The sequence below is a fragment of the Nycticebus coucang genome, chromosome X (assembly GCF_027406575.1).
Source record: "Nycticebus coucang isolate mNycCou1 chromosome X, mNycCou1.pri, whole genome shotgun sequence".
Taxonomy (NCBI): Eukaryota; Metazoa; Chordata; class Mammalia; order Primates; family Lorisidae; genus Nycticebus; species Nycticebus coucang.
The window spans coordinates 161,495,362-161,519,918 of NC_069804.1; the positions used below are offsets into that span (position 1 = coordinate 161,495,362).

Here is a 24,557-nt window from a genome sequence, read left to right on the forward strand (position 1 = left end):
TACCTTGGGGGAAAGACTCCCTATTCAATAAATGGTGTTGGGAGAACTGGATGTCTACATGTAAAAGACTGAAACTGGACCCACACCTTTCCCCACTCACAAAAGTTGATTCAAGATGGATAAAGGACTTAAACTTAAGGCATGAAACAATAAAAATCCTCCAAGAAAGCATAGGAAAAACACTGGAAGATATTGGCCTGGGGAAAGACTTCATGAAGAAGACTGCCATGGCTATTGCAACAACAACAAAAATAAACAAATGGGACTTCATTAAACTGAAAAGCTTCTGTACAGCTAAGGAGACAATAACCAAAGCAAAGAGACAACCTACACAATGGGAAAGGACATTTGCATATTTTCTTTTTTTTTTTTTTGTAGAGACAGAGTCTCACTTTATGGCCCTCGGTAGAGTGCTGTGGCCTCACACAGCTCACAGCAACCTCCAACTCCTGGGCTGAAGCGATTCTGTTGCCTCAGCTTCCCTAGTAGCTGGGACCACAGGCGCCCACCACAACGCCCAGCTATTTTTTGGTTGCAGTTTGGCCGGGGCCAGGTTTGAACCCGCCACCCTCGGTATATGGGGCTGGCGCCTTACTGACTGAGCCACAGGCGCCGCCCCATTTGCATATTTTCAATCAGACAAAAGCTTGATAACTAGGATCTATAGAGAACTCAAATTAATCCACATGAAAAAGCCAACAATCCCTTATATCAATGGGCAAGAGACATGAATAGAACTTTCTCTAAAGACGACAGACAAATGGCTAACAAACACATGAAAAAATGTTCATCATCTCTATATATTAGAGAAATGCAAATCAAAACAACCCTGAGATATCATCTAACCCCAGTGAGAATGGCCCACATCACAAAATCTCAAAACTGCAGATGCTGGCGTGGATGTGGAGAGAAGGGAACACTTTTACACTGCTGGTGGGACTCCAAACTAGTACAACCTTTCTGGAAGGAAGTATGGAGAAACCTCAAAGCACTCAAGCTAGACCTCCCATTTGATCCTGCAATCCCATTACTGGGCATCTACCCAGAAGGAAAGAAATCCTTTTATCATAAGGACACTTGTACTAGTCTGTTTATTGCAGCTCAATTTACAATCGCCAAAATGTGGAAACAGCCTAAGTGCCCACCAACCCAGGAATGGATTAACAAGCTGTGGTATATGTATACCATGGAATACTATTCAGCCATTAAAAAAAATGGAGACTTTACATCCTTCGTATTAACCTGGATGGACGTGGAAGACATTATTCTGAGTAAAGCATCACAAGAACGGAGAAGCATGAATCCTATGTACTCAATTTTGATATGAGGACAATTAATGACAATTATGGTTATGGGGGGGGAAACAGAAAGAGGGAAGGAGGGAGGTGGGTGGGGCCTTGGTGTGTGTCACACTTTATGGGGGCAAGACATGATTGCAAGAGGGACTTTGCCTAACAATTGCAATCAGTGTAACCTGGCTTATTGTACCCTCAATGAATCCCCAACAATAAAAAAAAAAAAAATAGAAAGACTAGCCAGGCATCATGGCAGATGCCTGTAGTCCCAGCTACTCAGGAGGCTGAGGCAGGAAGATGGCTCAAGTCTAAGCGTTTGAGGTTGCTGTGAGCTATGACACTACAGCACTCTACTCAGGCAGATAGAGTGAGACTCTGTCTAAAAAAAAAAAATTATAAATGAATATAATTCAGAAAGCTTGAAAACTACTAAAAACTTCTTATTAGCATCCCTATGCAGAAATGCGCTGAGGAGCAGGTGTGAGCAGCCCTTGGTGAGAAGCCTGGTTTGCTAGATTGTAAAAGCCAAAAGGGTTAGAATAGAGAAAATGAGATCGTTTCTAAGTGGAAATATAGCTCAGGAGAAGAGAACAGAGAACCTGCAAGGTCAGATGAAAACTCAAAAGAAGATGTCCCCAAAAGACTCTGATAAGCACTTTGCCAGGGATCAAAGCCAAAGAAATGAACATAACTACAGACTGCTGGCACCAGAATGCCCTGCAAGAATTGTCTGAACGTTCTTTCTCTTTTACGAATGGAGACACTGACTTGTAAAAAGTGGAGGGGGCTTGCTTTAGGACACATGGGAGTTAGAAGCAAAGCCAGGAATAGAACCTGAGTGTTCTTTGCTTCATCCAGCACATCAAAAGAAAGGAGGAAGTGAGCCAGGGAAGCCAGCCAATAGGACCACTCGCTGGTCACTGTGCAAAAGGTCTGTTCAGGGACAAAAGGGAGATACAAGAGAGTCTGAACATACCCTGAGCCATGCCCTTTATTCCCACGTTGTCTTTTGGAGGAGGTAATCTGTAGTATTAAATGAAATGGTGGTAAATGGGCATGATGTTCCAAGTACAGCTAACTAAATAAATGGATGCTGATGAATCACTGGGACTAGATGGCATCTACCCAAATTATAGGTAAAATTATGTAACAGCTGACCAAGCATATAGTCCAGTGCTTCTCAACCTTCCTAATGCCATGAGCCTTTAATGCAGTTCCTATAGGTTGAGAACAGGTTGAGAACCGCTGATATACTCTATTCCAAACAGCTATTGTGCCATGAGCCTGGCAGACGGCCAATGAGTCTTCTCTGCATGACAAGCATTTTAAAGGGAAACGTAAGGAACTTTAGGCTGGTAGGGTCACTGTGCATGTTAGGCTATGTATTGGGGACAAGACATCATTTTTTCCTGCAAATTTGATTAACCACTATTTGAATACTGTTTTACAGTCGACAAAGCACTTAGGATTAATCATGCTAACAGATTGACTAGCATTCTTTGAGAGGATAAATGTGCATGTGAACAATGGGAAACCACGGGTGTAATCTATTTAGAGTTTGAAAAGGCCCTTCACAGGGTCCCACCCCAAACACTGTTTTAAAAAGTGAAGTCAGGGCGGCGCCTGTGGCTCAAGGAGTAGGGCGCCGGTCCCATATGCCAGAGGTGGCGGGTTCAAACCCAGCCCCAGCCAAAAACCACGAAAAAAAAAAAAAAAAGTGAAGTCAGTGTGGAATTGTGAGGCAGTATTTTGAAACAGATAGGGAAGTGGCTCATAGGCAGGAATGAGTATAAATAAACAGGAACTTTTCTGGAGAAGTAGGAATAGCGCTATATCTTAGGGATCAGTGCTGGGACTAGTTAACATTTGGTGAATCATCTGGACAAACTTTAGATGACCATAAACTTTCCCAGGTAGCAAAATGCAAAGCCGACTGCAGTGTCTCCATGATTGTACTGATGAGCAGAGGAAAAATGAGTCCGAGCGAACATGCTCAAGGAGTGGCCTCAGAAACCTGCCTGCCTCTGAATCTCTGACTGCTCTTACTGACCGCATGACCTTAAGCAAGTGACTCTACTTCTAGCATCGGTTTTCTCCTGTGTAATGTGAGAATGGGAAGAACCCCTACTTCACAGTGGTGCTGGGAAAACGATATGAGACAATGCATGACAACTCCTGGCACGGTGTTTGGAGCACAGTAGGTTTCCAATGAACATTAGCTTCTGTTATTTTTACGTTTAGTCAACATTTTCCTAGTAGGATGCCATGCTCTGAGTGATCATTTGATGTCCTATGGAAACCTGGTAGTCATTGCAAAATATTTTTCTTTTCTTTCCTCTCCTCTCCCCTCCTTTCTTTCTTTCTCCATCCCACCCTTCCTTTTTTTATTTTTTAAGACAGAGTCTCACTCTGTCACCCAGGCTAGAGTGCCATGGTATCAGAGCTCACAGAAACCTCAAACTCCTGAGTTCAAGAGTTCCTCTTGCTTCAGCCTCCTGAGTAGCTGGGACTACAGGAGCCTGCCACAACACCTGGCTAGTTTTTCTATTTTTATAGAGACAGGGTCTCACTCTTGCTCAGGCTGGTCTTCAACTCCTGAGTGGCAATCCACCCGCCTCAGCCTCCCAAAGTGCTGCGACCACTGGCATGAGCCAACCTTGTAAAATATTTCTTGAAAGCACTGGCAGAATTTGTATTATTAATTCAGAGGGTCGAGGTAGACATGGACTGAGATGATTATGAAAGATTTCATGAAGGGGAATTAACAATTATGGAACACTTTGTGCTAGATACTGGGCTAGATGCATTATAAGCTTCCCCCTTCAATCTCATCTTGCAATAGTCCTATGAAATTGGGGTGAGGATCTCCATTTGATAGATGAAAGAACAGAGACTTAGAGAAGACGCTAAGAAACCTGGCTCAGGTCATGCTAGATTCTAAGAAGTGGAGCCAGGATTCAAATACAGGTTTGCTCTACCCCAAACCTATTTTCTTTTCACTGAATTATACTTGAATTCTACGAGGGATGAGTATAATTTTTAAAGGAAAAAAGAGGTTTATCTATATAGAAATAAACATGGGCAATGGTATAAAGATAGGAACAAGAACAGAAAGTTTATGGGGTTCGTGGAGCATGAATGTGGCTGTTCTTACCAAAGTGGAGCGTTCCTGTGGGGCTAGTTGTGGGAAGTGAAGCAAAAGGGTAGTTCAGGCTAGACCAGGCCCTCAGAACTCTGCTAAGGAGTCTGAGCTTCATTGTCCAGTCAACAGGGACAAGATGAAGGCAGCTGAGCTAAGGAGAGGTATGAGATGCTTTAGGAAGATTAACCTGGCAGTTGTGCAAGACAAATTTGATGGGATCTTCTGCCAAGGTCCCTGATTCTTTGTTCTCTAATAAGCTAGTCTAAGGCTCTTAATACTCCTGCCTGAGTCTAGAAGCCTGAAAGCCACTCAGAATATGTTTGCAATAGCATATGTAGAAAAGTGGGAGGGGGAGATAGAAAGGAAGCATTGACAGAAACAGAACAAATTGCAAAGAAAGATCCAAAAGGGATTTGGGGCTCAATTGCATACTGAAGGGCAAGAGAGAAGAAAGAGTTAGAGATAACTTTAGTTTTAAGCCTTACCAACCAGGAGAATGACAGCAGTAGAAAAATAAGAATATTAAAGGAGAAGGCAGTTTGAGATGGTCAGTTGATAAATCTGTGTTGTGAAACATCAAGTTGGGGGTAATGGTGGGGAAGCCAGATAGACATTATTAATAAGCAGCTGGAGGGCGGCACCTGTGGCTCAGTGAGTAGGGTGCCGGCCCCATATACTGAGGGTTGCACATTGGAACCCGGTCCTGGGTTCCAAACTGCAACAAAAAAATAGCCAGGCGTTGTGGCAGGCGCCTGTAGTCCCAGCTACTTGGGAGGCTGAGGCAAGAGAATTGCCTAGGGCCAAGAGCTGGAGGTTGCTGTGAGCTGTGATACTACAGCACTCTACCAGGGGCGACAAAGTGAGACTCTGTCTCTACAAAAAAAGAAAAATAGGCTACCTAAAAACTTCACTTTTCTAGATTATTGTCTTCCTCTGAAGAGTTGATGGCATTATGTGTTACAGAAATTTTTTTTTTTACATTGTTTATATATCTTTAATCATTTTTTTTTCTTTTTTGAGACAAGAGTCTCATTTTGTCGCTGTTGGTAGAGTGCCATGGCGTCACAGCTCACAGCAACCTCCAGCTCTTGGGCTTAGGTGATTCTCTTGCCTCAGCCTCCTGAATAGCTGGGACTATAGGCACCTGCTACAATGTCTGGCTATTTTTTTGTTGCAGTTTTGCCGGGGCCGGGTTTGAACCCACCACCCTCCCTATGTGGAGCTAGCACCCTACTCACTGAGCCATCCTCTTTGATCATTTTTAAAGTAATTTGAATGTGTTACAGAAATTTTTAGGGGAGTTACAGAGAGTGCATTCAACTGACTTAAAAAAAATTTGGTAGAGATGTGGGGGGGGTAATCTTGCTACTTTACCGAGGCCAGTCTTGAACTCCTGGCTGCAAATGATCCTCCCACCTCGGCCTCCCAAAGTGATGAGATTAGAGGTGTAAGCAACTGCACCCATCCCTCAACTGGTTTTCAGTTCCTAAGCATCCGCACATTTATCCCAAGTTCAAGCCAGAACTAATCAGTTACCTGCAAGGAAACGGAGTTGATTCTTCACTTTCACCATCCCGTCACCAGAGCCTCCGAGGCATTCATCTTCATCATCGCCGCAGTCTCCACTTTCCAGCCCTTCCTCATCGGGGTTTTTATCCAGAACTCTTCCTTTGGGCACAGACATGGTTCTCAGGAGCTGAAAGAAAACAACATCTTTCTCAGGAAGTATATGCAGTGTGTTATTCACAGGAGGCATTAAAAATGTTCAATGAATTACACAGAAGCTTTTAAAAATCACTTTCAACTTTCAGTAGCTATAAATTGCTTATGGTTCCACGCTTCCTGGACCTTTCCACTGCATTTGACATGATTCTCCACTCCACTCGACTTACATCATGAAATAGCCAGGGTATATATTGCACTAGGCCTTCCCATACAGTGATATCTGTCTGTCTGTCTGTCTATCTATCTATCTATCTATCTATCTATCTATCTATCTATCTATCTATCTATCTATCTATCTAGACAGTTTCATTTATCACCCCCTGATCTATCTATCTATCTATCTAGACAGTTTCATTTATCTATCTATCTATCTATCTATCTATCTATCTATCTATCTATCTATCTAGACAGTTTCATTTATCACCCCCTGGTAGAGTGCCATGACATCATAGCTCACAGCAACCTCAAACTCTTAGGCTGGCATTATCCCCTTGCCTCAGCCTCCCGAGTACCTGGGACTACAGGTACCTATCACAACGTCTGGCTAATTTTTAAATTTTTGTAGAGATGGGGTCTCGCTCTTGCTCAGGCTGGTCTCGACCAGTTGAGCTCAAACAATCCACCCTCCTTGTTCTCCCAGAGTGCTCTGATTACAGGTATGAGCCACTGCACCCGGTCCATACCATGATATTTAAGTTCCTAAAAGTATCCAAGGTAGGAGAAGTCACGGATGAGGAACTGAAGACACAACAGGGAAAGCTAGGAGGACACCGAGATCAGAAAAGATCCCTATGGAATCCTCCGATAACTATATTTACAGTCACTAAATTTAAACAACAAATACTTCCTGTCAAATGAACACATTTGTAAATGAGTACCTATACAATCGTCACATCCCATGCTTTGGTCACTAGAAAAGTTGTTAAAAGGTTTCCCTCTCCCCAAATTCCGGGAAGATGCTTTTAAACTCATCTTGCTTTATTGCTTTACTATGAGGCATGTTTGTTTTGCTCCTCAGTGCCTGGGGTTTCAGTCCTATGGCCAATGCCTTCCTAATTTGGATAGGATGCCCGCCTCCCAAAAGTCTGTCCACTGACCCAAGGACCCAGTCCACAGCATGAATAACTAATAGTTTCTGCAGGCAGTCGTCAGACTCTGTCTTACTTCCCCACCCCATCTCTCTCTCCGAGCCTTCACTCTAATAGCCTCTATTTTTGCTTTCTAGTCCTAGCTCTCCTTCCCACCCCTTACTTTTAAACGATGGATAACAAAACATGTTGGACGTACAGAAACTGAGGATTTTGTGATTGTGGAAGAGATGTCCAGAAAAAACATGCCGCATACAGAGGCACGTGTTGGTTTCTGTGGTTTCCACTGTCTCCGCCTTTATTGTCAGAAGTATACCTTTATGTTCGCCATCTGTGATTTAGCTGCTACACTAAGGTCTACTTGGAGAAAGCTAGGTACCACAGAGAAATGAGCCTCTGCAGGTGTTTTTTAAAGTTTTTATTGCCTTTTTTCAGTAAAGAAAGAAAAGCCCCAAAGAATTTTTTGTCCAATAAACTCTAATGGTGTTGGAGAAACCAACCCGCCAACTATTTTGCACTCCAGCACCATGTCCACCTTGCTGTTCTAGTGCTTTCCATTCTCTAACCTTCCCATTCATCCTATATGTCCAAATTTATACTATATAAATACAGGCTGGGTGTGGTGCCTATAATCCTAGCACTCCAGGAAGCTGAAGCAGGAGGATCGCTTGAAGTCAGGAGTTCGAGACCAGCCTAAGCAACAGCAAGACCCGTCTCCACTAAAAATAGAAAAACTAGCTGGGCACTGTGGCAGGTGCCTATAGTCCCAGCTATTGGAGAGGTTGAGGTAGGAGGATTGCTTGAGCCCAGGAGCTTGAGGTTGCCGTGAGTTAGGCTGATGCCACAGCATTCTAGCCTGGGCAATTGAGTGAGACTCTGTCTCAAAACAAAATAAAACAAAAAATAGTTGGCTATTTTAAATTGCACATGAACTTTATGGACACCCTCTTGAGTGGTTCTCAGGTTCTCAAACATTTTGGTCTCAGGACTCCTTTTTTACTGAGAATCCTAGAGAACTTTTGTTTATTCAAGTTTGACCTATCAGTATTTCCCATCTTAGAAACTGTAACTGAAAAATTTAAGAAATGTTTATATGATAGCTCCCTTAAACATAACAATAACAAACCCACAATGTAACACAAACATTTTGAAATGAAAAATAAACACATTTTCCCAGAGATAAGAAAATTAGTAGGAAGAGTAGCATTGTTTTACATTTATGTAAATCTGTTTAAATGTTTGGCTTCATACAAGATAGCCTCATTATCATATCTGCTTCCCCATTCAATCTGTTGTGATATATTATTTTGGTTGAAATATTTGCAGAAAACCCAACCTCCCACAGATTTGTAGGGGGAAAAGAGTTAAGTATTTTAGTAGACTTTCCAGATACTTGTGGACATTTTTCTTTGATAATACATAAAAACAACAGGTAGCTGCCATGTAGAATATGAAACCAGTGAATAAACATGTCACGCCTTGTTACATTATAATCCATTGATATGTTTTGAACATCGAATGAGCCTATTACTCATTTTGTATCATCATGTAGGGTCATCTGGAAAATATTGGCTCATTGATCTACGCAGGTCTTCCAGATGTCGACATCTTTCCTTACATGATATAAAAAAATCACATTGATGAATATCACCTCCAATCTCATCAGAAAAGTCTTTAAGTATTGGGATGCTCTCAAGCTCACAGTAGCAGACACAAGTTATGAAAAATTTTAGTTTCCTTTTGAAAGCTCGAATTTTATCACTGGCAAGAAATACTGCCAGTTGTTTTCCTGAACTGATAGGCTCTCTTTGGTCTTTTCCAAGAAAATGTCTAGCAAATACTCATGTTTGTATAACCATAGCTTGTCAGTCATTCTCTCAAGTAAAAATGCAACGTGAGGCTAGTTGGCTTTACTGCTCAAATAATCTCACAAGGGCTCTGTCTGGAGACACACATTGACATATCATATATATAATTTAAGTGTACGTCCCACTTTTATAACATAGAATATTAACAAGTGCAAGGTTTTATCAAATTAATAATAAAGGCTTAATAAAATTGATAAATTTTATGGCTTCACCCATGATAAAGCGCAGCTGCCCTTTATTTTCCTAAAAGTGGACATCAGTGATGACTATAATGGCCACTGGTGCTACCACCTGGGTTCTTACCACAGCGTCAACACTTGTACTTGCAAATCTTAACACAATGAAAAAGACAACACCTTAGTATTGTTGTGCAAGTAGTTTTGACTTTGTGGATGCCTGGATTTCATGGACTCCCAGAGTCCATAAACCATTCTTTGAGACCTGCTAAACTAGCCTGTAACATCACTTTAGTTTAACCAAATCCCCCAATCCTCTCCTTTACCATTATTTCTTACAGGAAAGTTACTTTTGACATAAGCATTTTTATGTTAATTTTCAAGCATCTTATCCTTTGTGTATATCATGGAATACCTGAATTAGAAGTTTTCACGTAAGGAGAATTTGTGGTCAAGTACAGATTAGTGAACTTGTAATTTCTCAAGCACATCTCACATCTGTGCCTTTCATTAGCACCTTCAGTAAACACTAATTGAAAACCTACCATGAGCTAGCTGTTCTTCATTTCTGCCTGTTCAAAGCCCTTTATACTTTCAAGCCACATTAAAATACATAATCATTGGCTTGGCCCCTGTAGCTCAGTGGTTAGGGCATGAGCCACATACACCAAGGCAGGCGGGTTTGAACCTGGCCCAGGCCTACTAAAAAACAATGACAACTGCAACAAAAAAATAGCCCAGTGTTGTGGCGAGTGCCTGTAGTCCCAGCTACTTGGGAGTTTGAAGCAAGAGAAAATAGCTTAAGCCCAAGAGTTAGAGGTTGCTGTGAGCTGTGATATCACAGCGCTCTACCGAGGGCAACATAGTTTTGCACATAGGATTTCTCTCCATCACCAGACTGTGAGCTGCCCAGGGGTTAGATCTTATACATCTTTGAACTCCCAGCATTGAAGGCATGTCTGGCACATAAGAGGCACTCAATAAATGTGTTATTGAATGGAGGCAAAATGAAGTCGTGTGGTGTCTTTAATTCTTTAAAAGCTATTTCCACAACCTTATGAAAAAGGAGAAAGACAAAGCACAGATTAATTATAGAAGAAGAATTTGTGAATGAACAGCCAAGAAGAAGAACCCTGGCTAAGACCTGTAGCTAATCTTTTTTTTTTTTGAGATAGAGTCTCTGTGCCGTGGTGGCACAGCTCACAGCAACCTCAAACTCTTGGGCTCAAGTGATCCTCTTGTCTTAGCCTCCTGAGTTGCTGGTACTACAGGTTGCCACCACGCCCAACCTCTGTAGCTAATGTTTGAGAGACCATTTGCCCACCTGTGTACAATTCCCTCAGTATTCTCGGTGGCTCAGTTTAAAACAAAGTGCAAATTAAGAGAAACCCTTTAAAATGTTGCCAGTGAGGTTACTTCTTCAGATCTTAAGTCACTCCTAGTTTGGAGATGACTTCAACACTGAAGAAGGATTATAGTATACTTTTATTTTTATTTATTTATTTATTTTTATTAAATCATAACTGTACATTACTGCATTTATGGGATACAACGTGCTGATTTTATATACAATTTGCAATGCTCACATCAAAGTGGTTAACATGGCCTTCACCTCACTTACTTGCAATATGCATTACCCAACAGCTGCTGCTGAGTCTAACCCAGACACGTTAACAAAACAAATGCAGGGCGGCGCCTGTGGCTCAAAGGAGCAGGGCGCCAGCCCCATATGCCGGAGGTGGCGGGTTCAAGCCCAGCCCTGGCCAAAAACTGCATAAAACAAAACAAAGCAAAACAAAACAAATCCAAATGTAGAAAGCAATTGTTAATGCAAAAACCTTAAAGAAGAGACTGAAGCTCTAGAGCAGGCGTCCTCAAACTTTTTAAACAGGGGGCCATTCACTGTCCCTCAGACTGTTGGAAGGCCGGACTATAGTTAAGAAAAAAAAACTATGAACAAATTTCTGTGCACACTGCACATATCTTATTTTGAAGTAAAAAACAAAACGGGAACAAATACAATTCACACCGCTTCATGTGGCCCGCGGGCCGCAGTTTGAGGACGCCTGCTCTAGAATGCTAAGAGAAGGGTAACAGGTCAGAGGAGAAGAATTGTCAGAATGGACTGTGGGTTTAATGCAGCCTGGAATTTGGCCCAGAAATCCAATCAGCTAATTACAATTCACAATATTGATCTTTTTGTTCTCTCTCTCTCTCACTCTTTATGTCTTTCAGACTTAACACTTGCTTTATAAAAAGAAAATTATGAGGACCTTGCACACAAAATCGGGTAACCTTAGGGACCTAATGCTTTTGATTATCATTTTCCAAGTTCACTATTCTGTTAGCTTTTTAAAACCAAGGCTCACAATAATGATTATGAATGTAAACGACCTTATTAAAATACAGATCTGAATATTTCACTCCACTATCCCCCTAGTCAGCCTATTAAGCTGGCACTTCTGCCATGCATTGCTTTCCATAGAGAGGACACTTTCTGATCTGGGTGTGCACGAGGCCTTTCGCCATCCAGCTTTTTCTACACCCACTACCTTGTATATAACTCTGTTTTAGCCACTGAGAATATCACAGTTGCCTAAGCATACAATCGATTTTTTATTTTAGAATCTAATGTTTTAAATACGTAAGTGTAACATAAAATATAGAAAACTAAAAGGAAACAGATGGATTAAAAAATCCCAGTTCCCAAACTCTAGTAAACAATGCTTGTGTTTTCAAAGGTAGACACTTTTTTTACACTTATTTTGAAATTGAACTTGGATTTTGGAATCAGGTTGACTTGGGTTAGAATGCTGTTTTTTCTACTTACTATACTTATCTTTTCAGACAAGCTACTTAATCTCTCTGAACTTCAGTACTCTCATCTGTAAAATGAAGGAATAATGTCTGCTTCCTAGAATTGTTGCAATGAATAAATGTAAACATGATGCTTTTTTTTTTTGAGACATAGTCTCACTTTTGCGTCCTCTGTAGAGTGCCATAGCGTCATAGCTCACAGAAACTTCAAACTGTTGGGTTCAAGTGATCCTCTTGCTTTAGCCTCCCGAGTAGCTGGGACTATAAGAGCCTGCCACCATGCCCAGATAGTTTTCCTATCTTTTTTTTTTTTGTCTTTTAGAGACAGAATGTCACTCTGTCACCCTCGATAGAGTGCCATGGCATCACAGCTCACAGCAACCTCTAACTCTTGGGCTTAGGCAATTCTCTTGCCTCTCAGCCTCCTGAGTAGCTGGGACTACAGGCACCCAAGTTTTCCTGTCTTTAGTTGAGACAAGGTCTTGCTCTTGTTCAGACTGGTCTCTAACTCCTGAGCTCAAGCAATATACCCACCTCAGCCTCCCAGAGTGCTAGGATTACAGATGTGAGCAACCACACCTGGCCAAATGTAATGCTTTAAATGTGATAATGCATCTAGCCATAAAGGGATATATCAAAATTTACTTAACCATTTTCCTAATATTGAATATTTACATTATTTCTAGTTGTTTTGCTTTTTATAAACAAAGATGTAATCTTCAGGAACCTTCACAAATTCTTTCATATATTAGATTATTTCCTTAGTAAAATTACTAGGTCAAAGGATGTATACATACTTATATACCATGGGAGTGAGACTCCAACCTCCAGGCGAATCACATAGGATGTTTCTTAAAAATTAGGCTCCTTAAACTCTTACACATTGTTGGTGGGACTTTAAATTTCTTCAGTCACTATGGAAAACAGTATGAAGGTTTTTCAAACAACTAAAGCCAGAATTACCATATAATCCCCCAATCCCATTGCTGGATATTTATCCAAAGGAAAGGAAATCAGTATATCAAAGAGATTCACTGCAGCACTATTCACAGCAGCCAAGATATGGAATCAACCTACATGTCCACCAACAGATGAATGGATAAAGAAAATGTGGTATGTATACACAAAGGAATAAAATTCAGTCATAATAAAGAATGAAATCTGACATTTGAGGCAAGATGGATGAGCCTGTAAGATATTAAGTGAAATAAGTAAGACATAGAAAGATAATTACCTCCTGTTCTCCTCATATGTGAGAGCTAAGAAAAACTGAGCTCATAGAAATAGAATTGTAGTTAATAGAGGCTGGGAAGAGTGGGGGGAGGGGAGAACAGAGAGGTTGGCCAACAGATTCAATTCCACCTATGCAGCAAGAATAAGTTTTAGTCTTCTATAACACTGTAAGGTGAATATAGTTAACAATACTTTATGGTATATTTTCAAAAAGCTAAAAGAGAGGGCTTTGAATGTTCACAGCACAAATGATCAATATTTCACATGATGGATATGCTAATTACCCTGAATTGATCATTGTACACATGTATCTAAATAGTACTTGATATCCCATAAATATGTAAAATTATTACGTGTCAACTAAAAAAGGGAAACTTTTAAAAATTTAAATAAAAAGTAGAAATATTCTATAGGAAAAACATCTAAGATAATATGTATTGTAGGGTGCCAACCATATGCACTAGGGCTGGTGGGTTCTAACCTGGCCCAGGCCAGCTAAACAACAATGACAACTGCAACAAAAAATAGCTGGGCATTGTGGCGGGTGCCTGTAGTCCCAGCTACAAGGGAGGCTAAGGCAAGAGAAACACTTGAGCCCAAGAGTTTGAGGTTGCTATGAGCTGTGACGCCATGGCATTCTACCGGGGCAACATAGTAAGACTTTGTCTCAAAAAAATATATGTATTGTAGAAGTAATATCCTTTTATTTTATTATTATTTTTTTAATTGCAGTTTGGCCGGGGCTGGGTTTGAACCCACCACCCTTGGTATATGGGGCCGGTGCTCTACTCACTGAGCCACAGGTGCCGCCCAGTAATATCATTTTAAATAGCAGGTAATTCAATATGCAATGATAATTCTCCAGATGCCTAAGAGAAATAAGTATTTCAGTGTACGATGATGATGTCTTACTTATTTTTTCTTGGCAGAGATGGGATCTGGCTCTGTTGCCCAGGCTGGAGTATAGCAGCATAAGTACAACTCATTGCAGCCTCAAATTCCTGGGCTCATAGGATCACCTTGCCTCAGCTTCTGAGCAGCTAGGCCTATGGGTACATACCACCATGCCTGGCTGATGGTTTATATATTAATGTTGATATTGCACTTTTCACAACTATTCGATCATTTCTTTCCCTGTCAATATTCAGGTCAAAAAATGTAGTAAAGTTAAAACAAGTTATGATTTTGAAATTAAAAAATAAAGGCATAAGTAAAAAAACAAAAACAAAAACAAATTCAGGCTCCCTGGCCCCACTCACTCAGAGAGCTTCTGATTTAGTAGGTCTGGGGTGGAGCACACAGATCTTGCTTTTGTCTTTTTTCCCCCCTGAGACAAAGCTTCCACTTTGTTGTTCAGGCTGGTTTTGAACTCCTGGGCTTAAGTTATCTTCCTGAGTAGCTTGTGCTACAGGTATGTGCCTAACTAGGCCTGTCCTCACTTCTTACTGTGAAGGAACCACACATTAGTCTTTTCTTTCTTATTAAATCATAAACACATAGATCATGTATACATTAATGCATTTATGGGGTACAATGTGCTGACTTCATATAGAATTAGGAACACTTACATCACACTGGTTAATATAAACCTCATCTCGTTTACTTAGTTATTGTGTTAAGACATTTATACTCTATACCAGGCGTCCTCAAACTTTTTAAACAGGGGCCAATTCACTGTCCCTCAGACTGATGGAGGGCAGGACTATAGTTTAAAAAAAAAAACTATGAACAAATTCCTATGCACACTGCACATATCTTATTTTGAAGTAAAGAACAAAATGGGAACAAATACAATTCACACGCCTCATGTGGCCTGCGGGCCATAGTTTGAGGACTTCTGTTCTATACTAATAGATCCGACATGTACCCTTGCATTACATACCATAGGTGTGATCCCACCACACACCACTCTTTAAGAAAGGTTACTCTAGAAACAAAATGGCAGGCTCTCAGTGAGGCACTGTTAAGGGATGAAAATTGATTTTTCCTAGAAGCAGATTTTAAAAGCAGTGTTTCTTCAGAACGTCTTTTTTCATAAGTATCTCGATACACCATGGCTGGAGCAGCAGTCAAATGGGGGATATCAAAGACAAGTATCTTGAAACGTTTATTTCCAATCCAAAATGGAGCTTTATATTGTGCTTGTCATAAATCTACATATTCTTCTCTGCCAGATGACTAGAATTGCCTATTCTACCAGATCCTGTGCTTAATAATGAAGAAACACACGATCAAGTGCTGAAAACCAGATTAGCAGAAAAAAGTGAACGCCTTGAACAAGGACCCATGATAGAACAACTTAGCAAAATGTTCTTTACTATTAAGCACCATTGGTATCCTTGTGGACAGTATCATACTGGTTGTAAGAAACTGAATCCTCCAAAGGACAGATGATACTAAGGTTTTCCGGGAAATTGGAGAGAAATGTGCCTCATACGCCATCTGAGAAAATGCAATCTGGTATATTCATTAATATGTTATATAGTAAAATAGTAATAATAAAATGCCTTTTCATATAAAAAAAAAAAGAAAGAAAGGTTACTCTAGTATGACTCCTATTCCCAGAAACTCTCAGAAACTATCTTTGGACAAGAGTCAACCTAAATACTATGCATGTTGGAATCCTTAGCACATGTTCATCAAACTATTTTTTTTTAATAAAAACAAATGCAATCTATTTCCTTTTCACTTAGATATGGACATCATGACCTTTTTGTCTTTGTAGTTAAGAAAAATACCCTTGTATAAAGGTGATTGACTTTGATTAAAAAAAGTAACATTTAAACTTAGCCTTGGTACGGGTACTCAGGTTGTGTGATAAAAGGAAACAAAAAGCTTGGAATAATTACGTAAGAAACTTAGAAGCACAGTTTACAAGAAAAAAGAAGGCTTTCTAGAATATAGCATTAAAGCCATAACCAAGATAACAAAAGGGCACTACAGCATGGGGCAATGTGATCTGGCAAAAGCTCTTTTTGTGCTTGGTTGACTGAAGAACAAAGATCAAAGGACATACTTGTTGTTCTTAGAGGGATCAAATATGCTGAAATTAGACCAGTGAGAGTAGCAACTCTTGATCTGTCTATACAGTATAAATAACGTGCCTCTTAGACTATCTTGATTGTAAAGATATGAACTGTACCAGCCACGCACTGTGCTGGGGTTTAACATATGTTCTCTCATATAATCCTCAAATCCTTTCCACCAGTTTGTGTAACAGGGAAGACAGCCATCCTCATATCTCACATTAAGGGAGGACACTAAAACTCAGAGAGGGGACACAACTTGACCAAGTCATTGGGAAAATGATGGAGATTTCATCTTACTTTTCTTTTTTTTTTGCGGTTTTGGGCGGGGCTGGGTTTGAACCCACAACCTCGGGCATATGGGGACTGCGCTCTACCCCTTTGAGCCACAGGCGTCACCCAATGATGGAGATTTCATTAAAAATAATGTGTGAGCCTCTAAGTCCACAACTCTTCAAGAAAAACACGTGTCTCAGGCAAAGACATCAATTAATGAGGCCTTTGCTTTACCTTTTTTTCCATATTGACTGCGGTTAGCTCAAGTAATGCCTAGTTCGATCCCATTTTCTCAGACGCTAGGTGTTAGGTATAACTTGATGGGAAAGCCCTTCACTACTGGGTGGGAGGACCAGGAATGGGAGATAAGGACCAGGCATATTGAACAGCATCGGATGCCTCCCGCTTGCCTTCCCAGCCTAGCCATCCACAGTGTCTTAAATAACCAAACTATCTCATCAGGAATGGGCCTGTTTTAAAAAACTTCTGACAGCTGGTTAAGATAGACTGAAACATTCCATTACTGCTGCTACATGGCTAAGAGTTTTCTTGACTTTAAGCTCTTCCGCATTTAAAAAAATAAAGGATAAGCAACAAAATAGATACTGCAAATATGGGGCTTGGTACATATTTTGAGGATTTAGCTGGTTTTATCTCTTTTGGCCACTCAAATACTTTCTCTAGGCATTTTTTAATATCTGGAATCCAGGTTATATTTTAAAGCCATTAAGCTGGGCTTATAAAACTGATTTTGAACTATTTGGATGCTCAGCTTTGTACAACCTGCAAGGAATGCTTTGGGGGGCCTGGCTTTCCATGTCCGCAGCAATGTAAACACATGCTTTACTGTTTGTACTTGAGTAGCATACGCTAATGGGAAACAAATGTGGTGACTCCAATGAATCCCAGTTTTTTGGAACGCCATTATTATTTATGCGTGGTGCACATCCACAAGGCCTAGCACGTGACCCCTGCTTTGCGTGCACACTCTCTTTGAATGAACGCACCAAACCACAGCCACAACTAATTGGAAACAATTGCAGCTGCACACATTTGAGACAAAGCCAGAACCCAATGTATACGGCTAGAATTAATGGCTATAGACGCACTTCACACACTGGGGAGGCAATTAAGTATAGCAGTTAAAGGCATGAGCTTTGGAATCTAACCAGCATGGACTGGTTAGCCTACTTACTAGCTGTGTAAGTAGGCTACTCAGTCTACTTACTAGCTGTGTGACTTTGAATGAGTCACTTAACCTCTCCAAACTTCATTTTCCTGCCCTGAAAAATGGGGATGATAGCACTTACGAACTTCACAGGATTGTTGAGGCATTACATAAAATAGTACCATTTACTTTTCATAGTTCCACGTATTCTTCCTTCAGAGAACTCCCCCCCGTTTGTAATCATATACTCCCCATTGTACCTCCATTAGACTAACAGGAAGTATAACGGTCTGTCTGATTGCCCGTGTCTAGCAAAGTGTTTGGTACTCAGTAATGTTCAGCAAATTGTCATTAAGTGGATGAAAGAGCAAATAAATAGAAAAATGCACCTAATGTGTTTAGCGCATTTTCCGGCAAGGAAGTAAGTTTTTACGCAAGTGAACTCTGCTGGTCAGGATAACAATGATGATCTGGAGGAGGCAGAGCAGCAATCACAGCGGCATACATGAAGAGCTTGTTACAAATGCCTTGTAAGGCAAAACAAGTAACCCCCACGGCCACACACAGGCACCAAAAAGAAGACTGGCTGGAATTTTTTTGAGTCTGAGAAAACGCTCCAGGATGTTCCTGGTAAGATAAGGGTCTGTGCACCAAGGATGCAGGCAGAGATGTTTAATGACAAAGAGCAGAGCCCTGTTGGAGGCTGTGCTCGCACATGGCATCAGCAAGGCCATCAGCAAGGCCACTTGCACCCATGCACCCTCTTGCCCAGGCCTGGCTTCCATGTGCACTTCGGACCCGCAGCACGGACTTTCTCTACCACCTCTGCCCCTTCCAATTCCTACTTTCTGTTTGTGAACTTGGTGCTGATGCTGATGAAAATAAGTCTCCCGATTAATAAACGTCTGGATAGTAAAACAAACCAAGATGTGAAAGAAGCACCCAGAAGGAAATTAAAGCCATTTTGATTGGGCTCCTTCTTTAGCCATAGAAATGGTTCTCTGCAGTTTTGGGAAGCTGTCCTCTACCTCAGAGTGGGAAAGTTCCAATAATATTACCAATAGCTTATTAACTGTATGGAGTTCTAATTTTTGTTTTTTCCAGAGGAGTCATAGCATGGTGGTCAAAGGCTCATACTCTGGAGTCCCAAAACTTGGGTTCAAATCCAGCATATTGTTTATTAGCCTTGGTACTGTAAACAAGTTCTTCTTCTTTTTTTTTGAGACACAGTTTCACTCTGTTGCCCTGCGTAGAGTGCCATGGCATCATCATAGCTCACAGCAACCTCAATGTCTTAGGCTCAAGAGATCCTCTAGCCTCAGTCTCCCAAGTAGCTGGTACTACAGGAGTGCACAAAAATGCCTGGTTAGTTTTCTTCTCTTTTTAGTAGAGACAGGGTCTCACTCTTCCTCAGGCTGGCCTGGAACTCTTGAGCTCAAGCAATCCACCCGCTTTGGCCTCCCAGAGTGCTAGGATTACAGGCATGAGCCACCACGCCCAGCCACAATAAGTTATTCTTTAACCTTTATGAGTTCTGTTCTTTTCTGTAAGATGAGTATAATAATGCCCGTACCTGTCTCCCACATTGTGTAATTATGGGAATTAAATGAGGTAATTTGTGTAAAGTACTGAACTTAATATATGGCACACAGTTAGTGCTCACACAATAATATATTATTATTTATTAAGAACTATGTATAATGGGGCGGCGCCTGTGGCTCAGTCGGTAAGGCGCTGGCCCCATATACCAAGGGTGGCGGGTTCAAACCCGGCCCCGGCCAAATTGCAACCAAAAAATAGCTGGGCGTTGTGGCGGGCGCCTGTAGTCCCAGCTACTAGGGAGGCTGAGGCAAGAGAATCGCTTAAGCCCAGGAGTTGGAGGTTGCTGTGAGCTGTGTGAGGCCACGGCACTCTACCGAGGGCCATAAAGTGAGACTCTGTCTCTACAAAAAAAAAAAAAAAAAAAAAAGAACTATGTATAAGGCTGGGTGAGGGGAGGCTGAGGCAGGAGGATCACTTGAACCTAGGAGTTTGAGGTTGCTGCGAGCAAGGCTAATGCCGTGGTACTCTAGCCTGGGCAATGGAGTGAGACTCCATCTCAAAAATGAAATTAGATGAAATAAAACAAAAACTACATATTTAGGCTGGGTGCGGTAGCTCATGCCTATAATCCTAGCACTCTGGGAGGCTGAGGTGGGTGGATTGCCTGAGTTCATAGGTTTGAGACCAGCCTGAGCCAGAGTGAGACCTCATCTCTAAAAACAGCCAGGCATTGTGGTGGGTGTCTGTAGTCCCAGGTACTTGGGAGGCTGAGGCAAGAGAATTGCTTGAGCCCAAGAGTTTGAGGTTGCTGTGAGCTATGACGCCACGGTACTCTACCTAGGACGACAACGTGAGACACTATCTCCAAAGAAATAAACAAATAAACAAAACCCCCCTACATATTTATAAAATATTAATTTCTAAACAAAAAGGAATTCTGAATTTTGGGTATAGGTTACTATTCAGTTATAAACTAGGTAGGGCTAAATTTGTGGAACTCTCTAGACTCCCAACCAGTCTTAGTTATTGCATCATTACTATTAGCATTTCATTATTTTTATAATAAGAAGCACTTCCATATCTGTTCCTTAAGGTGATCCACACGGGACCCTTGCGAGGCAGCAGGGCAGATATTACTACCCTCATTTGACAAATGAGTAAATTGGAGTGGAGATAGATGTGACAAAACAGGTCCATTTTTAGCCCCAAACTTTAAGGATAGGCACTTTAAACTTGTTAGGCTTTGGAAAAGAACCAGGGAGGAGGGGTTTTATACTCTAGCATTAACTTGGAAAGGGCATGGTGCTGGGACATGCACAGTTCTTAGTACATAGTAAGTGCTCAGGACATGGTTGGTAACTGACAGAGTAGATGAATCAATGGGTTAACAAACTAAATGAGCAATTTATTCGCTGACTTCTGATTTCCCCCAAGCTCTATCCCTTCAACCCTGGTCTGATATGCCATTGCTGTTGCCTGGTATAGTGATAGCCAATTCCTGCCAGGGTGCCCTGGATCCACAGTTCAATAGCTGGACAGCTACACTGAGAGACTGAGTGACTCACTACTAATATTCACTTTATTGGGTTACCCTGAGGGTCAGGGTCATTCCTTTCCAAATGAGGGAGGCTCCTCCCCTGACAAAGTTGGGTAAAGTCAAAAAGGAAGGCAGGCAATTGATCTCCAGCCTTCCTAGAATAAAGTTCAGTTTAAGGAGCCAGAAGTCTCACAAAGTACAGTTGTAGTTATAAGACTGGAGCCAAGACTGACCTAGCCCCAAGGAGCTGGCCAGATTAGGCTGATATGCCAAGTGTGATAGCAAAGTGCCAACACATGTAAAGCATCCTTGGAGGCCACCAAGTCCTACTTCCCTCTGAAGTCTTCTGACCCTGGCTATCCTCTTTGTTGAAGATTAGTGATGTTTTGGTCCCTTTATCACTTTTAGACTGTTGTAAAAAGTCACCAGGGGAAAATATAATTTTTCTTTTTTCTGGAAGGAAAACCTACTTTGAAGACATCTGTGGAAACCCCACAGCCACACTTGGTTTCTAAAGCAATCACCTCTGTTAGATAAGGGCCACTGACAGAGGACAAGGATCCTAGGGTGAACAAGTACCAAGATATTATATATTTCCTCAGGGAACTGGAGTTACACAGACATGATCTGAGCATTTACTATTGTCCAAGTGCATAACTGTGATTCAGTCCAAGTAGATATCTTGTGGTTTAACTTTTGGGAAATGAGAATTCTTTCCTCTAAAAATAACCTCTGTGAATGAACCACAGCAGCCATGTCATCAAGCACTGGGCTTGAAGAGTCAACCTCAACAACTGGGGTACAACGTTTCTTCCAGAAGGCCTCTAGCCCACGGAGGATTAGTGACATGCCTCTAGTTTTTCTGACAAAACTTCTTTCCTTTAAAGTCTAGGTCTAGATCAGGGTTTATAAATAGGCTTTTAGTGAAAACAGTTTTCCTGCTCTGGTGTACAATTCAAAAAATAAGAATTTTTAAATGCATTTCAGATAATTAATACTGTATGGTATTGTTCTTCAGTATAATAAGTGACCTGGGGCACATGGTACAAATAAATGAGCTGGAACTTGATGAAAAACTGTATTTTGAGCATCTAGTTTCCTTGGAGGTGAGAGAGTGTCAAACCTTTCCCTTTCCAAGTTTTAGGCTACAGAATGCTAAGTAGGAAATGGGCTCTCACAAGAAACAGGAAACACGAGTAAAATGGTTACAATATTCATATCTAGTCATATCTTTAAAGGCTGAAATAGAAGGAGCAAAAGAACGGTGCCTTTGTATATTTTTCTGCTTTACGATGTAAGTAAACATTAACTTAAGAAATGTTTAGCTATCTCTTAAATATGAAAAACAGAAGGGCGGCGCCTGTGGCTCAGTAAGTAGGGCGCCGGCTCCATATGCTGAGGGTGGCGGGTTCAAACCCAGCCCTGGTCAAACTGCAACAGAAAAATAGCCGGGCGTTGTGGCGGGCGCCTGTAGTTCAAGCTGCTCGGGAGGCTGAGGCAAGAGAATCGCGTAAGCCCAAGAGTTAGAGGTCGCTGTGAGCCGTGTGACGCCACGGCACTCTACCCGAAGGCGGTACAGTGAGACTCTGTCTCTACAAAAAAAAAAAAAAAGAAAAACAGAAACATGTCCTAAAACAGTGCTTTGTTTGGTGGATATACCATTAAAAATGCTAAAATGAGTGGCTCTTCCAAAATTCAGCATGTATAGGTTTTTGTAATACTTTGGTCACAGAAAACCACTAGAGTACTGGACTCTTAGGTAGGTCATCAACAAGCCTAGTTATGGGGCGGCGCTTGTGGCCCAGTGAGTAGGGTGTCGGCCCCATATACTGGAGGTGGCAGGTTCGAATCCAGCCCGGGCCAAACTGCAACAACAACAACTACAACAACAACAAAATAGCCGGGAGGGCAACGCCTGTGGCTTAAAGGAGTAGGGCACTGGCCCCATATGCTGGAGGTGATGAGTTCAAATCCAGTCCCAGCCAAAAACTGCAAAGAAAAAAAAAATAGCTGGGTGCTGTGACGGGCACCTTTAGTCCCAGCTACTGGGAGGCTGAGGCAAGAGAATCACCTAAGCCCAAGAGCTGGAGGTTGCTGCGAGCTGAGACGCCACAGCACTCTACCAAGGGTAGACAAAGTGAGACTCTGTCTCTTAAAAAAAACAAAAACAAAGAAACAAGCCTAGTTATGTGCTGAAGCCACCAAATGATTAAGCACTTCCTTGTTGTGCTGTGGTTTTCTTTTCAGTACCTCAAGTGGTTTGAGTGGTGTGGTCAAAGGATGGACAAAGGAATGTGAAACAGAACTGCTGGTATTCTCCAGTAGGAAAGGAATCTGAGCCCTACCTTTTGCTAAGTATTTAAGACACTGTTTTTTTTTGTTTTTTTTTTTTTTTGTAGAGACAGAGTCTCACTTTATGGCCCTCGGTAGAGTGCCGTGGCCTCACACAGCTCACAGCAACCTCCGACTCCTGGGCTTAAGCGATTCTCTTGCCTCAGCCTCCCGAGTAGCTGGGACTACAGGCGCCCGCCACAACGCCCGGCTATTTTTTTGTTGTAGTTTGGCCGGGGCTGGGTTTGAACCCGCCACCCTCGGCATATGGGGCCGGCGCCTTACTCACTGAGCCACAGGCGCCGCCCCGCCCGGCTATTTTTTGGTTGCAGTTCAGCCGGGGCCGGGTTTGAACCCGCCACCCTCGGTATATGGGGCCGGCGCCTTACCCACTGAGCCACAGGCGCCGCCCTTAAGACACTGTTTTAAAGATTATCACTGAACAGTGCAGTTGAACATAGGCTTGGCCATTCATGCTTCGAATATATTCAACTACCTTGTTGGTATCCCATATTAAGTCAGATAGTCTTGTAATCAAATTCATAGTCATTTTGTATCTACTTACTGTTGATAATGGTGATCAAGTTCCCAATTTTAGCTCAGTCCATTTTATCCCCTCAGCCCAACATATCCCTTCATGGTTTTTTGTCTAGCTGTAAAATTTTCTGCTGGGTTGACTGTACAAGCTTACAAAATAATTTCTACTTCTTATTTGCCTAAATTAACCTAGAAAATAATTGCTACTTGGCATTTACCTAAACTAACATTCACATTTATCTTTCATCCCCTAAATAAAACATTAGCTTATTTAGGATATATAAACTTTAATTAAAACATTTATTCAAACATAAAAATACAGGAGATAGAAAGTGAACTTTACGTATTTGCCTTGGGGTGGCATATCTTAGGTTAATTTCACTTCTCTGAAATAAGTATAGAGTTGGATCCTAGTTCAGATACAATAATTTCCATTCCCATCTGGGTCTCTCTCATCATTGCTTCTTATTCTTAAATTCCAGACTTCATCATGCATTTCTCCTGTTGGCTCTGCCTAGGAATCTATTCCTCAGACATACCCCCTGTTTTTCCGAAGAAGCTTATTAGAATTTAACCACAAAGTCTGGGAAAAGCATCATGTAACCAAGTTCTACCAATTTGTACTCAGTGTTGGGTAGCTCAATCTCATGCTATTTTGGAGAGATACATGTCGGTAGAGATTATGGTGACTTATTTTCTCTGCTGGCTCTGTGTGGTAGATAGGGTGTACACATTTCGCTTGCTCTTGGGACTGGAGTGCTTGGCCGAATGTTTTACCTGGACTCCTTCCCTATCC

General features: G+C 41.5%; 1 protein-coding gene across 1 annotated transcript in view; it reads right to left on the minus strand.

Annotated features, from left to right (window-relative positions):
* GPC3 (glypican 3) overlaps nucleotides 1-24,557 on the minus strand; it is a 537,948-nt gene that overhangs the window by 71,113 nt on the left and 442,278 nt on the right. Inside the window, exon 7 of the mRNA XM_053579706.1 lies at nucleotides 5,974-6,133. Coding sequence (XP_053435681.1) covers nucleotides 5,974-6,133 — 160 coding nt within the window. The remainder of the gene's footprint in view (nucleotides 1-5,973; nucleotides 6,134-24,557) is intronic.